The 15,858-nt window shown below is 41.3% G+C and overlaps 1 protein-coding gene across 1 annotated transcript in view; it reads right to left on the minus strand.

Moving 5' to 3' along the window:
- The window catches only part of ADGB (androglobin), a 178,836-nt gene that overhangs the window by 58,470 nt on the left and 104,508 nt on the right, over positions 1-15,858 (minus strand). The window contains exons 19-25 of the mRNA XM_038768913.1: positions 15,725-15,839; positions 13,748-13,915; positions 11,138-11,273; positions 7,928-8,062; positions 7,443-7,536; positions 6,402-6,536; positions 3,724-3,877 (exon numbers count right to left, since the gene is read on the minus strand). Of these exons, the coding sequence (XP_038624841.1) occupies positions 3,724-3,877; positions 6,402-6,536; positions 7,443-7,536; positions 7,928-8,062; positions 11,138-11,273; positions 13,748-13,915; positions 15,725-15,839 (937 nt within the window). The remainder of the gene's footprint in view (positions 1-3,723; positions 3,878-6,401; positions 6,537-7,442; positions 7,537-7,927; positions 8,063-11,137; positions 11,274-13,747; positions 13,916-15,724; positions 15,840-15,858) is intronic.

The raw sequence follows: 15,858 nt of genomic DNA on the forward strand, positions 1-15,858 counted from the left end.
GTAGATGGCGGGACAGGCGAGAACGAGGTACAGGGAGGAGATTAGCAGCAGAGGAGCGCAGGGTGCGGGGTGGGCTGTAGAAGGAGAGAAGGGAGGTGAGGTAGGAGGGAGCGAGGTGATGGACAGCCTTGAAGCCCAGGGTGAGGAGTTTCTGCCTGATGCGCAGATTGATTGATTGATTTGTCCCTTTATCCTCTCTCCAAGACCCACAGCACTTATGTACATATCTGTGATTTTATTAATTTATGCGAATGTCTGTCTCCCCCTCTAGACCCTAAGCTCATTGTGGGGCAGGTAATGTATCCGTTGTATTTTACTCTTCCGTAGTGCTTAGTACAGTGCTCTGCACACAGTGAGCTCTCAATAAATACAGTTGACTGACTGACTGACATTGCACTAAGGAATTGGGAGAATGCAATACAACCGAGTTGCCAGCCATGTTCCCTCAGTGAGTTTACAGTTTAAAGGGGAAGACAGTCATTAATATAAATCATTAATTTAGGATATATAAAGATCTGTACATACGTCCTGTGGGGTTGAGGAAGGGGCAAAAACCAAATGCCCAAATGTCACAGATCCAAGGGCACAGACAACTCAGAAGGGAGAAGCGGATAGAGCATGGGCGTAGGAGCCAGAAGGTCATGGGTTCTAATCCTGGCTCTGCCATATGTCTGCTGTGTGATCTTGGGTAAGCCACTTCACTTCTGTGTGACCTTGGGCAAGCCACTTAACTTCTCTGTGCCTCGGTTACCTCATCTGTAAAATAGGGATTGAGACTGTGAGCCCCATGTGGGACAGGGACTGTGTCCATCCCCATTTGCTCGTATCCACCCCACTGCTTAATACAGTGCTTGGTACATAGTAAGCGCTTAACAAATAACATTATTGTTGTTATCATTATTAATAGTAAGGAAGAGGGAGCCTTGGAGGGAAAAGAGTGGTTGAGAAGCAGCATGGCCTATTAGAGAGAGCATGGGAATGGGAGTCAGAGGATCTGATTTTTAATCCCAGCTCCGCTACTTGTCTGCTGAATGATCTTGGGCAAGTCACTTAACTTCTCTGGGCCTCAGTTTCCTCAACTGTAAAATGGGGATTCAATACCTGTTCTCCCTCCTACTTAGACTGTGAGCCCCATATGGGACAGAGACTGTGTCCAACTTGATAAACTTGTATCTACTCCAGCACTTAGCCCAGTGCTTGACACTTAATCAGTCAATCGCATTTATTGAGCACTTACTGTGTGCAGAGCACTGTACTAAGCGCTTGGGAAGCACAAGTTGGCAGCATATAAAGACAGTCCCTACCCAACAGTGGGCTCACAGTCTAGAAGAGGGAGACAGAGACAGCCTCTTGGAGATTTGACCTTAATAATGCCTTGAAGGTGGGAGAGTAGTTTATCATAAATAGTGACATTTAGGGCTTTCTCTGTATTAATAATACCTTACACTTGTCTAGCGCTTATTTTTCCAAAATGCTTTCACATCGGTCATCTTATTTTATCATAATACCTGCCTCCCCTACCTCGCAGTTGTGTTTATCTCTACTTTGTAGATGAGTAAACTGAAGCACAGAGAGGTTAAATAACTTGCCTAAGGTCAATGAACAGGCCAGTGGGACTAAAGCCGTGTGCTTGACTCAGTGCTCTGTTGCTCTTTGCATGCTAGACCCTGCTGCCTCCATTCACCTTGAATGCTGAGGTGCTATTTCCTGCATTTCCTGGCTGCATTATTTACCCCATAGACCCTGTTTGTTTCCTCACTCAATATGAGAGATTCCCAACTCACATGTAAACTTCCATAGTGCACGTGCTGTTTAATGCTAAGATTCAGACATGTCTCCCTGTCTCCTCACCTTATATCCTTCAACTGCATTTCTGCATTTCTCCATAGCACTTATGTACATATTTTATACTCTATTACTTCCATCTGTCTCCCCTACATTTATAAAATCCCTGAGGACAAGGGTCCTGTCTACTAATTTACTAACCTACTGATCTACTGAAGTCCTCATTCCTGGCTTCAAAGCTCTCCTTCACCTCGCCCCCTCCTACCTCACCTCCCTTCTCTCCTTCTACAGCCCAGCCCACACATTCCACTCCTCTGCCGCTCTCCTCCTCACTTTGCCTTGTTCTCACCTGTCCCGCTGTTGACTCCTAGCCCATGTCCTTCCCCTGGCCTGGAATGCCCTCCCTCCACACATCCACCAAACTAGCTCTCTTACTCCCTTTAAAGCCCTACTGAGAGCCCATCTCCTCCAGGAGGCCTTCCCAGGCTGAGGCCCCCTCTTTTCCTCTCCGCCTCCCCTTCACCTCCCTCCCTCCATCTGCCCTACCCTCTTCCCCTCCCCACAGCACTTGTGTATATTTACACATATTTATTACTCTATTTTATTAATGATGCTTATACAGCTAGAATTCTATTTATTCTAATGCTATTGACACCTGTCTACTTGTTTTGTTGTCTGTCTCCCCCTTCTAGATTGTGAGCCTATCATTGGGTAGGGTCCGTCTCTATATGTTGCCGACTTGTACTTCCCAAAGCGCTTAGTACAGTGCTCTGCACACAGTAAGTGCTCAATAAAAATGATTGAATGAATGAATAATTTCATTATACTTTATCAAAGATGTAGTACAATGGTAATAAATATATTGATTAACTGATAAAACTACTAAATCTAAAATTTACTGTATTAAAAAACTAACAATGGCAGTTCCAAGTAGGCAGAGCGAATTGAAAGGAAAAAGAGGTTGAAAAGAGAGAAAAGGTGCAACAATCAAATGAGTACCTAATGGGGACCAAACAGAAATTGTGTCCAACCTGATTATCTTTTACCTACTCCAGCACTTAGTACAGTGCTTGGCACATCATAAGCATTTAACCAATGCCATTAGTATTACATAAGGTAGAGCCTCGTAACCGGACCCTGGATTACCTAGAAAAAATCAGCCAGTGTCCTCGGCCTAAACACATTAAATGAAACATTAAAGATTAATCTTATACACAAACACACACCCACATACATGTGTATCAAAAGCATTTCAGAGTGCCTACTGTGAGCACAGAATTGAACTAGGCTCTTGAGAGCATACTTTACTTGTAACATATATGGTTTTGGCTCTTGAGGAGGGGAAAAAAACCAGCTACACATTGCCAAATATCCAGTAGGTAAAAGACCAAGTGTATAATTATATGGGACAAAATACAAAAGTAAGCAGCTGAGCAAATAGAGGAAATGATAAATACACAGCTACTTGAACTGTAATTTTTGCTCCCTGAAAGCAATTCTCTAACTGTCCCTAGCTCCAGCCTCCAACCATTCGTTGCTCACACCTCCCCCTCCTAAAAAGTTGGTTTTTCCAGGTCTACCTTGCATCCTCTCCCTAAATTCTCCATCTTCCTGATCATACTAACTGGTTGCATACTTGAAAACTGATTCAATTCAACTAGCTATCTCTGGGTCTGGCTACAGTCATTAACTCGGAGGGTAGGAGAAGTGGTGGAGGGTGAATACTCTCTTCCTGCTTCCTTTTTCCTATATTTTTTTCATTGTGCTCTCTCTTTCTTCCCCCCCAGCCCCCGAGCCCAATTCCATTTTAAGCCTTATATCATTGCAGGCACTACTCCAGCTCTTAGTTTGGTGCCTGCCATATCACAGTTTTTATTTAAGTATCTCAGAGTTAGATATCTTTATCCTACATGGGTACCAACCCATATTCAGTCTCACCTTATTCCTGGTATAAACATGAGGAACTACTTTTTGAAACACTCTTGGAACTTCCTCCATTGTATCATTATTCACCACATGAAGCATACAGGCAGGAAGAGTAGTGTATACTTTAGGTACCACAAGCATGCTGTGGGCCACATGAAATGTTTCCCTGAAATTTAAAGACATAAGATCCACTTAAGTGTCCATGAATCAGTTTGAAATGTAACCCAAAATTAATAAATGAAAATCTGAAAGAAAATGTTCTGTTGTTATTTATATGGTATTAGCGTTAATGTTCTTTGTACAACTGCACAGTTCTTATCCTTTAAAGAGTCTGTCCACAAAGACAATATTCTGTTTCACCTGTTCCATAGAGTAGTTCACCCAGTGCATATTTACTGCATGATGCACCTGTATATATGTCTATATATACACATGTATATCCCCACAGCACCTGTATATATGTATATATGTTTGTACATATTTTTTACTCTATTTATTTAATTTATTTTTACATATCTATTCTATTTTATTTTGCTAGTATGTTTGGTTTTGTTCTCTGTCTCCCCCTTTTAGACTGTGAGCCCACTGTTGGGTAGGGACTGTCTCTATATGTTGCCAATTTGTACTTCCCAAGCGCTTAGTACAGTGCTCTGCACATAGTAAGCGCTCAATAAATATGATTGATGATGATGATGATGATGATGATTCAAAATGATTTTTCTCTTAAAGCCAGATAACGTGCAACTTAAACAGTGAGAAGTGCATTCTTACCTGTGGGCCTTGAAAATTACTTTGTCTAATTCCTCCCACATCAAAAAAAAAAAAAATGTCCTTTTTTTCTGTACAAGAATATTCTCCCCAGGATCATTCCATTGTTGCAGTTTAGAGAAATACACCTGGCAGGGACACTATTTAGTTCCCAAAATGGTGGTGCTGCCTGCCTACAGAAATCTCTTTAGTGTGCCAGAAACCCTACATACAGACAGTTCTCTTATAATACGTTTTGAATAGACTGCTGTAGCAGGATGCTTTGCTGATACCACCTGTCTTCCTGGGAAGAACACAAGGTAATTTGGGAAGAAATGGTTGTGCATATGCACAGACTACAGTGTCAGTTTTTCTTAACACAAGGTTGTCTAGAACACAACCCCTGCCTCAGTTTTCTCACTTGTAAAATGAGGATTTACTATCTGTTCTCCCACCTCTTCCTCTTACCTCTAGACACTAAGCTTGTTGTGGGCAGGGAATGTGCCTGTTTATTGTTATGTTGTACTCTCCCAAGCACTTAGTACAGTGATCTGCACATAGTAAGTGCTCAGTAAATATGAGTGAAGGAATTAGACTTTGAGCCAATACGGGACAGGGACTGTGTTAGATTTGATGATCCTATATCTACCCCACTGCTTAGTACAGTGCACTTAAAAATACTATCATTGTTATCATTACAGGAGAAATGACTCTAACTTACAGGATTGACTCTAATTTCAGTGCTCTGCCCCATTTTCCTTAAAAGATCCTTCATGACAGGAGCCTGTAATTGACAATTTGAATGAGACAAACTCCGAAGGCAGAGGAGAAGAGAAAAAACTACAGCCTGTGCCCTGTGAACTTGGAACTGAAATCTTACTGTCCTATCTTTCCATTCACCTAAGATAGGTCCCCGATATTAATATTGGCTCATGTAGATTCAAGCTACTAATGGGATTTTCTCTAGGTAAAGTTCTTTTACAGAATATACCTACCGCAGGCCCACAACCCACGTTCCAGCTCAGTACAGGCTAATCCCAGCTTTCTTCAGGGTGTGCTGGGGAATTTTAAGCATTTATGAGAATACTGGTAAAGTAAAACATGAACCCTGCCTTCAAGGAGTTAGCAATCTAATGGAGACAGTAGGCATAAATGTCCTGTATCTGGCCCCACATCCACCCTCAACTACCCTCAGACCTCTTACCATTCTGCATCACTTTGATTGCTCCCTCTTTATTCATCCTCCCTCCTGTAATGTTTGTCCCCCACCCCCACAGACTGTTAGCTCACTGTGGGCAGGGAATGTGCCTGCTTATTGTTGTATTGTACTCTCCTGAGCAGTTAGTTCAGTGCTGTTCACACAGTACGTGCTCAATAAATACGATTGAAAGTTGAAGGAATTCTCCACCATCAGGATGTAGTACACTACGTAGATCACTGACAACTTAGGGACTTCCATCCCATATTCCCTAACACTTTCCCCTCCTTCCTCTTTCATGTTTGTCGAGAGGTAAATAGAAGACAGGCAACCCAGCTTCAGATGGTGCCCTGGTGACCCTGTGGTCAATAAGGCTAACTCTTATGGTCAACCAATTTTACTCTAGTGCTTTGCTCCAACACTAATCTGACCTGAAGAAATTATTGCTTATTTTACATAGTACAACATTCTTTGCTACTGAAAAGAAAATAGGATTTAGTGTATACTCACTAAAATAGATCTACTTATTCAAAACCAACATGGGAGAAAGTATAATATCAAAATCAATCAATGGTACTTATTGAGAGCTTATTGGGTGCAGAGCACTGTACTATGTATTTGGGAGAGTATAAAACAGCAGAGTTGGCAGACACTTTCCCTGTCCACATTGGGCAAAACTGGGTATTTTATCAGAAGTAACCCTTTTTCATTTCAAGCTTCCCTTGAAAATGGACTGAAAGCTCACCTGAAAACCACAAACCAAGAATTTGGTGCCTGTTCAGGATAGGTGCCGGTGTAGTCCGCAAATGATGTCTTAGTTATTTCATCCTGGTAACATGGGTACTGTTCAAACGACTTGCAATTGGTTTTAAACATCATTCTGGAAATATGAGGAGACAAAAATGTAAATTCAATAAGAAAGCTGGTTATATATCGATGCACTTTATGTTCAAAGATGATGAGTGATGATGATGGTGAGATTCTCTTCATTAAGTGAAGAAAAAAATTAAGGCAAAGCACAGAATAAAACTAGGTCAAAATCTCCAGCCCATCTCCTGACTAAATGTTTGGGACTCTGTGCTGAACATTGTACAGAGAAAGTCAAATGGCTACTGAGCTGACATTCTAACTCAACCCCACAGATGTGGACCATGACAAAGGTCATGGAAATGAGGTATTGACATTGAGATTTTTTTCAACCAAATGGTGCAAAAGACAGAGGGAACAATGAAGAAAACAGGAGCTTCTCTTTTTTTCCAATACTTAGCCTGTGTTTTTTTCCCTCAGCCCATGTTTCACTGCCATCAAGTAAAAAGGCAGCAAAATGTACAGTGAGCCAGAAATACTGACTTTCTTTCCGGGGATGCTCTGTATAATAACAATATTATTATTGTTAACAATAACAATAAGTGATCAATAAATATGATTGAAGTGAAAATGTCAGTGCTAAAATTCAAGTTCTAAAACTCTGAAATTCCTTGAGCTTTTGGTTAATGCCCAAACTCAAGCTTTACAAGTTGAAACAGGCTCCTATTTAACCAAGTAAATGCATAAAGGCATCTCACAGTAGTCAGGACATGGCATCATCTCTGAAATTCTTGTAGGACTAGAATTATTTTTAGCTAAAAATACCACTTTTTGCAAAGTTGAATGCATTCTCCATTGTTTGCATCTGTCAAATAGTTTGAACTCATCCACCTTTTTATTAGAGATGATGATTCTATTCTTTTACCAAGATGTCTTCTGAATAGAGTATAATATGAAAATTCATGCACTCATCTATTACCTCAAGAGAGAAACTGCATGCACTTCTAAGTTGAGATCCATCAGAAACCACAGTTTTTGCAGTGTGTCTGTAACAATAGCATTTTCCTTTGTATCTGAAAATAACCAAAGGGATTGTTTTTGAAAAGCACTCAGGGAAACAACTGAAAGACACCCTTTAGCAAAATTAAGAGTAGGAATACTTCTGGTTTAAAATATGCTGAACAAAATGCCACATATCTTTTGTGATCAGTTTAAGTGCAATATATTTCAACTGGGTTTATAAATTACAGTACAGTCTATTAATTATGACAGTAGGCATATTTACTAAGCTAATGCAGTAATTCACACAGCAACACCTGTATCTGTGAACCTGCAACTATAACAAAGTATTCAGTAGCATTTTCAAAGGATAAATCATTGTGTTCTTTTTCATTACTTCAATGACACATATTTTAGGACTAAGTATCTGCTCTTCTGCACATTGATGACATGTATGGTACACACCTGGTTTTCTGGCTCTCATTAGTTTTCTAATATAACTCCCTCTCCAACATGCTTGCAATTTAACTGCTGCTTTTTCTTCTAAAGAGGCAATTTTGTCATTCCAAGTTGAAAGACATTTAGTATCCGCCCACTCCACTGCTTAAAAAAAAGTATCAATAGTTAGCAGGTGTAGAGTCTTCTGAGTGATTTTTACTAAAGCATGAGACCTGACCAAATATTTCATCCCTGTGCAGTTCAATTACCACATAAAAACTAGCTTTTCAAGCTCAACAATTATACCACTACACTTTGATAATGCTTTTTCTTTGAGGAGATCAGATGGTGCTGTATTCAAGATTCTTTCAGGAGTTTGGCAACATAATTTGGTTACTCTAAGTTGTGTATTTCAGGACTGGACATCTGTGTGAAGAATTTTATTATAGTGCCAGTGGCTTGCACAGTGCCACTTGCACTCATCCAACCCTGCTGCCAGCCGTCCGTGTTCTTGTTGGGGCGCGGAGTTCAGCACATTACAAAGTGTATGAAAAGATCATTTTTCACATGAAGAAACCATTTTCGACCAGCGTAGAGCAGTCTTCTCCACCAGGATTAGCCAGTTACATTTCAGGCTTCCTAAAGGGCCTGTCCACCTTGCTGAATGTGCTTATGGGGTCTCTGTTCAAAGTGCCCACCACTAAGGGCATGGGCCCTGCAAGTATATAGCCACCTACAGAACCAGGACTATATTCCAAGTCCCCTGATTTTGGGAGTCCTGCTCAGCCCTGTTGTCGGGCCACTGTAAAGTGTATGTATGTATCTAGCTAGCTAGCTAGCTAGCTATTCTACCCCACGGCTCCCTCCAGTTATCACCTCATCTTCCTCCTGCCATCCCCATCCAAACTCCTTGAGCAAGGTTTCTACACCCACTGTTTCAAATTCCTTTCATCCTATTCTCTCCTTGACCCTCTATAATCTGTCTTCCAACCCCTTCACTCCACAGAAACCACGCTCTCAAAAGTCCTCAATGATCTCCTTCTTGCCAAATCCAATGGCCTCTACTCCATCCTAATCCTTCTCAATCTCTCAGATACCTTTGACCCTGTCAACCACCCCCTTCTCCTGGAAACATTACCAAAGCTTGGCTTAACTGACACTGTCCTCTCTGGTTCTCCTCTTCACTGACACTGTCCTCTCTGGTTCTCCTCTCATCTCTCTGGCCACTCATTCTCAGTCTTTTTTAAAGGCTCCTCCACTCCCTTCCATCCCACCTCCTAAGTGTGGTGGTCTCTCAAGGTTCAGTTCTGGGTTCCCTTCTGTTCTCCATCTACACCCACTCCCTTGGAGAACTCAATCACTCCCATGCCTTCAGCTACTACCTCTATGTTGATGATACCCAAATCTTCATCTCCAGCCCTGATTTTTTCTGTCACTCTGTGCAGTCTTGCAAATCCTCTTGCCTTCAAGACAACTCTACTTGGATGTCCTCTCATCACCTCAAGCTTAACATATCCAAAACTGAACTCCTTATCTTTCCACCCAAACCCCACCCTCCCCCTGACATTCCCATCACTGTGGATATCACCATACTACCTGTCTCACAAGCTTGTAACTTTGGTGTTATCCTTGACTCTGTCATTCAACCCACACAGTCAATCCATCACTAAATCCTGTTGGTTTCACCTTCACAACACCACTAAAATCAGCCTTTTCCTCTCTATCCAAACTGCTACCATGTTAATAAAATCACTTATCCTATCCCGCCTTGATTACTGTGTCAGCCTCCTTGCTGACCTCCAAGCCTCCTGTCTCTCCCCACTCCAGTCCATGCTTTCCTCTGCTACCTCAATTATTTTTGTACAAAAATGCTCAGGACATGTTTCCCCACTCCCCAAGAAACTCCAGTGGTTGCCCATGTCCCCCTCCTCCCCCTCCCCATCCCCCCGCCTTACCTCCTTCCCCTCCCCACAGCACCTGTATGTATGTATACATGTTTGTACATATTTATTACTCTATTTTATTTGTACACGTTTATTCTATTTATTTTATTTTGTTAATATGTTTTGTTTTGTTCTCTGTCTCCCCCTTTTAGACTGTGTGCCCACTGTTGGGTAGGGACCATCTCTATATGTTGCCAACTTGTACTTCCCAAGCGCTTAGTACAGTGCTCTGCACACAGTAAGCACTCAATAAATACGACTGACTGAATGAATGAATCTACCAGCACATCAAACAAAAACTCCTACTATTGGATTTAAAGCACTCAATCACCTTGCCCCCCTCTTACCTCACCTCGTTACTCGCCTACTATAACTCAGCCAGCACACTTGGCTCCTCTAATGCTAACCTTATCACTGTACCTTGACCTCATCTATTCCCCGCTGACCCATCACCCACATCCTGCCTCTGTCCTGGAATGCCCTCCCTCCTTAAATTCGACAGACAATATCTCTCTCTCCACCCTCAAAGCCTTATTGAAGTCACATCTCCTCCAGGAGCCCTTCCCTGACTATGCTGTCCTTTTCGCTTCTCCCACTCCCTTCTGCATCGCCCTGACTTTCTCCCTTTATTCATCACCCTTCCCAGATCCACAGCTTTTATGTACTTATCTGTAATTTATTCATTTATATTAATGTTTGTCTCTTCATCTAGACTGTAAGCTCAATGTGGGCAGGGAATGTGTCTGTCATTATACTGCACTCTCCTAAGTGCATAGTACAGTGCTCTGCACATGGTAAGCACTCAATAAATATGATTGGATAAATAAATAAATGTGGGTGTGACCAAAAGACCAATGCACAACCAACATTCTCTTCCACATATTGTTCATGTGGGCCCCAGAGCAAATCCAAAAGAAACCAGCTGAGCATGGAGAACAGTAGCCAATTATATCTGCCCCAAAGTAAGATCTACCTTACTCACTAAAATTCAGTTCTTTTCAAATAAATCACTTCTTTTCAAATAAATACTTCCTTCTAGATGTCACGCACACACAAAAATCGCCCAAATGAAGATTGGTCATCCAAGGGCCCATGTCTCTAGTGCTATTAGTGTGTTTGTCATCCACCCCCTACCCAAACCCCACTTCTTCTGCAGTTGTCACTAGAACCATGTACACGTATGCTTCCAGAGAGAACTGAGCATGGCTCAAGCTTTTGATTATGAAAGAAAAAAAGTTCTATAAAATTAAATTCGCCCAAGAAAAATAATACATAGTAAAAATAGGATAATTACATGATGCATCATCTTCAAAACTGGTCTCAGTAGCATTGAGGTCCAGGGTAAGGGTTCTGAATGCAAACTTGAAATTGGGAGGTGCTTTGCTTCCAAACACTTTTTTCATTAAATGCCACAAACAAATGTTGAAAATCTAAAATTTGAAAAATATATTTAGGATCAGCATCGCCTAGTGGAAAGACCATGGGCCTGGAAGTTAGAGGACTTTGGTTCTAAACCCAGGTCAGCCAGTTGCCTGCTTTGTGACCTTGGGCAAGTCACTTAGCTTTTCAGTGCTTCAGTTTCCTCATCTGTAAGATGGAGATTCAATGTCTGTTCTCCCTCCCACTTGGACTCCAAGCTCCATGAGGGACAGGGACTGTATCCATTCCAATTAACTTGTATCTATCATGGCACTTAGAGCAGTGCTTGGCACATAATAGTAATAATAATAATGGTATTTGTTAAGCACTTATGTGCCAAGCACTGTACTAAGCACTGGGGTGGATACAAGCAAGTTGGGTTGGACACAGTCCCTGTCCCATGTGGCACTACTCACAGTCTCAATCCCCATTTTACAGATAACTGAGGCACAAAGAAGTTAAATGACTTGCCCAGGGGCACACAGCAGACAAGTGGCAGTGCCTGCTTTGTGACCTTGGGCAAGTCACTTAGCTTTTCAGTGCTTCAGTTTCCTCATCTGTAAGATGGAGATTCAATGCCTGTTCTCCCTCCCACTTGGACTCCAAGCTCCATGAGGGACAGGGACTGTATCCATCCCAATTAACTTGTATCTATCATGGCACTTAGAGCAGTGCTTGGCACATAATAGTAATAATAATAATAATAATAATAATAATAATAATAATAATACTAGTATTTGTTAAGCACTTACTATGTGCCAAGCACTGTACTAAGCACTGGGGTGGATACAAGCAAATTGGGTTGGACACAGTCCCTGTCCCATGTGGCACGCACAGTCTCAATCCCCATTTTACAGATAACTGAGGCACAAAGAAGTTAAATGACTTGCCCAAGGGCACACAGCAGACAAGTGGCAGAGTTGGGATTAGAACCGATGACCTGATTTCCAGGCCCATGAGCTATCCACTATGCCATGCTGCTACTTCCCCTAAGTGCTCAGCAAAAACATAATAATCATAAACCCTTAATTTCCTCTTAAAGGAGGTATTTCTTTAAAAGAGGCTCTCAATTTACAGAATGCACTTGAGAAAAGCAACTGACATATATGACAATCAGTAGGAGATGAGAGACACTAGAAAGTAAAATAATTTCTTAATCTGGGTCCATCGAGTTTCAACAGGAAGGCAGGAGTTGAAACAGGACAGGGCCCAAACCATTATTCTGTAGTGGCTGCAGGTTGGATCCAGCCCAAACCATGATCCTGAGTTTAAGTCGTCCTCCTACTGGGATGATTTCCAGTACGGTGCTCAAAACTCATCTGTGTTGAGCAGCAGCAGCAACATGGGAGCAAGTCGAGTGCAGAAACGCAGGTTTACTGCCTGGAAGAAGGCAATGGTAAACCACTTCCGTATTTTTACCAAGAAAACTCTATAGGTACACTACCAGAACGATTGCAGATGGAGGTGGGGCATTCTGAAAGAGATGTATCCATGGAGTCACTATAGGTAGGATACGGTTCGACAGCGTGAGACAAGACACCCTCGGCCAACCAGGGCTATGAAACTCTGGGCCCAAAAGGTTCAGAGGGCAAGCAGCAGGGTTAGGGGCTTAATTGTGCAGCTGCAACAGAACTGTTCAAAAGCAGAGGCATCCCCAACTACCTGCCCATCCCCAACATGGTACTTCACACCATATGCAGGGACCTTCCTCATGTGTAACGTTCCTTTGCGCAACTAACTAGGGAGTTGGGATCTTCACTACCTCAATCCTTCTCACAGCTCAAGGAAGTCCCTGCAGGTTTAAGCACCCCTCTTCAACATAGTGGGAGAACAGGGCTCATTTTCATTTTAAGGCATTTAAGTTATCTTTATAATGCAGTATTTACTACCTTAAAAAACAAATTGATTTCAAAGATCTCTCATAATGGAAATTATAAATAAACGTATATTTTGGCAGGTTTAATAAAAACAGGAAATGGCAAAGCCATGTAAATTTTACTTTGACTTTAGTAACAAGATTTTCGTTCGTCTCATCACTGTTAGTCACAGCAGGATACACTCTCACTGGTTTTATGTTATTGCTTTCTATAATTCTTTGTATTTTCATTCTGCAAATCTGGTAAACTGTAAAAGAGTTGATGGGGCAAGATAAATGTGAAATGCTGTGATACTAATGAAAGTATTATCAATCAATCAATCGTATTTATTGAGCGCTTACTGTGTGCACAGCACTGTACTAAGCGCTTGGGAAGTACAAGTTGGCAACACACAGAGATGGTCCCTACCCAACAGTGGGCTCACAGTCTAGAAGGGGGAGACAAAGAACAAAACAAAAGTTTTGTTAAGTTAAGCAAAGGAAAATGAACAATAATCTTCTAAATATCTATCTTCCAACTTCGGTACGATCTAATAAAATCTATAGCATCATTGGCAGTTCCTATGCCTTGCTTTCTCTTTTAAACAGTACATTTTTACATTCCCTTACCTTGTAGTGTTGGACAGTTAATTCCTTATTCTGCAGGTGTATAGGACAATGAGTTAATTCCAGATTTTTCAGCATTTCAGAAAGTTTACCATTCTTGTGGAAATTATTTATCACATTTCCAACAGCTTTGAGGATCGCAATCGCCTGTTCTATAAATTGGTGGCTTTCCTAGGATTAAAAACAATTAGTAACCTGAACTACTGGATCCTTATCAGTATTGCAAAGCAGAGCAAAATATTAAATAGTCATACAGCGATATTATGCCTTTGCTAAATCAGAGTTAAATTTGGCTTTCAACTTAAACAGATGTTTAATTCATTTCCTAAGCAATATTTTAGAACAAAAAACTGGCTGCTGTAGCAAAAATCTTTGGCATTTTAAAATTGTCATCTTCTTCAAAGTATAGAAATATCATTTATTTAATGACTCCTCTGTCTGAAATACCTGGCAGTCACCCAAAGGTAATAAGGTATCTCAATTATCAGAAGGCTCAAGTCTATTCAGATTATGAAGAAGCAGCATGGTTTAGTGGCAAGAGTCCAGGCTTGGGAGTCAGAGGATGTGGGTTCTAATCCCAGCTCTGCCACTTGTCTTCTGTGAGACCTTGGGCAAGCCACATTACGTCTCATAACTTACCTCATCTGTAAAATGGGGATGAAGACTGTGAGCCTCACGTGGGACAACCTGATGACCTTGAATCTATGCCAGCACTTAAAACAGGGCTTGGCACATAGTAAGCGCTTAACAAATACCATCATTATTTTTTAAAAGGTCTCAGACTGGCAAAAAGGCCACCTTTCAGAATTACAAAACAACAAACACTATTTGAGTGGTGCCTGATTTCCTACGATGCAAGAATTTGTCTGATTTTTCTATGCTTGCAAAATGGCCCACCTTTAATTTTTTTGTAGTGAAAGTGGCCGATCATCACATCGTTGCCTATGTGGAAGAGTCATCAGGCAAGGGACACAAGCACTGAGGCTTCAGGCTACCAGAACCACTATAGGGTAATTCAACTGACCTTGGCACAAGTCTAGCATGTATCCTAAAGGCATCGCTGTTCACAGTCAGGATTATTCCCATTTCAGGAATCCCTGTAGGCAGAAAATATTCCTGGGCCCTCCTGAGGCTTGAAGGTGGAGGAAAATGAATGGAATATGTAGGAATTGATCTGCAGCCAGGGTACAGGTTATTAAAAAGTGCACTTTTTAATATTTAAAAATAGGATAGAAATATCAAAATTGAGGGAAACTTCTACAAAATAGCCAGACACACTCTCCAAGGCCATATAAACCATGCAATGGCACCATCAATGTGCCTACTAATCTTAGGTCTATGTTTGTCATTTGTAAAATAAAGGGGGATGAAAAAATGATCTCCAATTATGTGTATTTGGTTGCATTTATTTTGGCTTTAATCTATGCCTTGGATACTGGTGACTCTTTTAGCCTGTATCAGTGTGGTATGATAGGTAGTAATACAAAGTTTATCTTAATAAGAAACAATGTGGCCGTTTTCCCATTTACACTATCCTATAAATTATATAAAAATTAGTTTCAAAAATATCAGCAATCTCCAGTATTTCTTTCAGAGGTTCACTTTTGTTGTATTATCAATATAAAAGACTGATGAATCACTTTAATGTAACTCAAGCAAACATTAACCATTAATCATTAGAGAAGCAGCATGGCATAGTGGATAGAGCACAGGCCTGGGAATCAGAAAGACCTGGGTTCTAATCCCAGCTCAGCCTGCTGTGTGACCTTGGCCAAGTCACTTAGTTTCTCTGTGCCTCAGTTACCTCACCTCTAAAATGGGGATTAAGGCTGTGAGCCTCATGTGGGGCAGGGAAGGTGCCCAATCTGATTAACTTGTAAATACACAGATGCTTAGAACACTGCTTGACACATAGTAAGCACTTAACAAATGCCATCATCATCCTTAAATCCTGATGCTGCTGCTATGGAAAAAACGTACCTTCTCAAAATGTGGCATAATACTATCTTCTTCACCAAAAGCAAAGGGTACCATACTACATAGGTGAATATGATGTCCCACAGAGGCACTTGCAGTGAAGAGTAATGCGTGTCGCCTAAACAGGAAGGGTATGA

This window comes from Tachyglossus aculeatus, chromosome 2 (genome assembly GCF_015852505.1).
Source record: "Tachyglossus aculeatus isolate mTacAcu1 chromosome 2, mTacAcu1.pri, whole genome shotgun sequence".
NCBI classification, from domain to species: domain Eukaryota; kingdom Metazoa; phylum Chordata; class Mammalia; order Monotremata; family Tachyglossidae; genus Tachyglossus; species Tachyglossus aculeatus.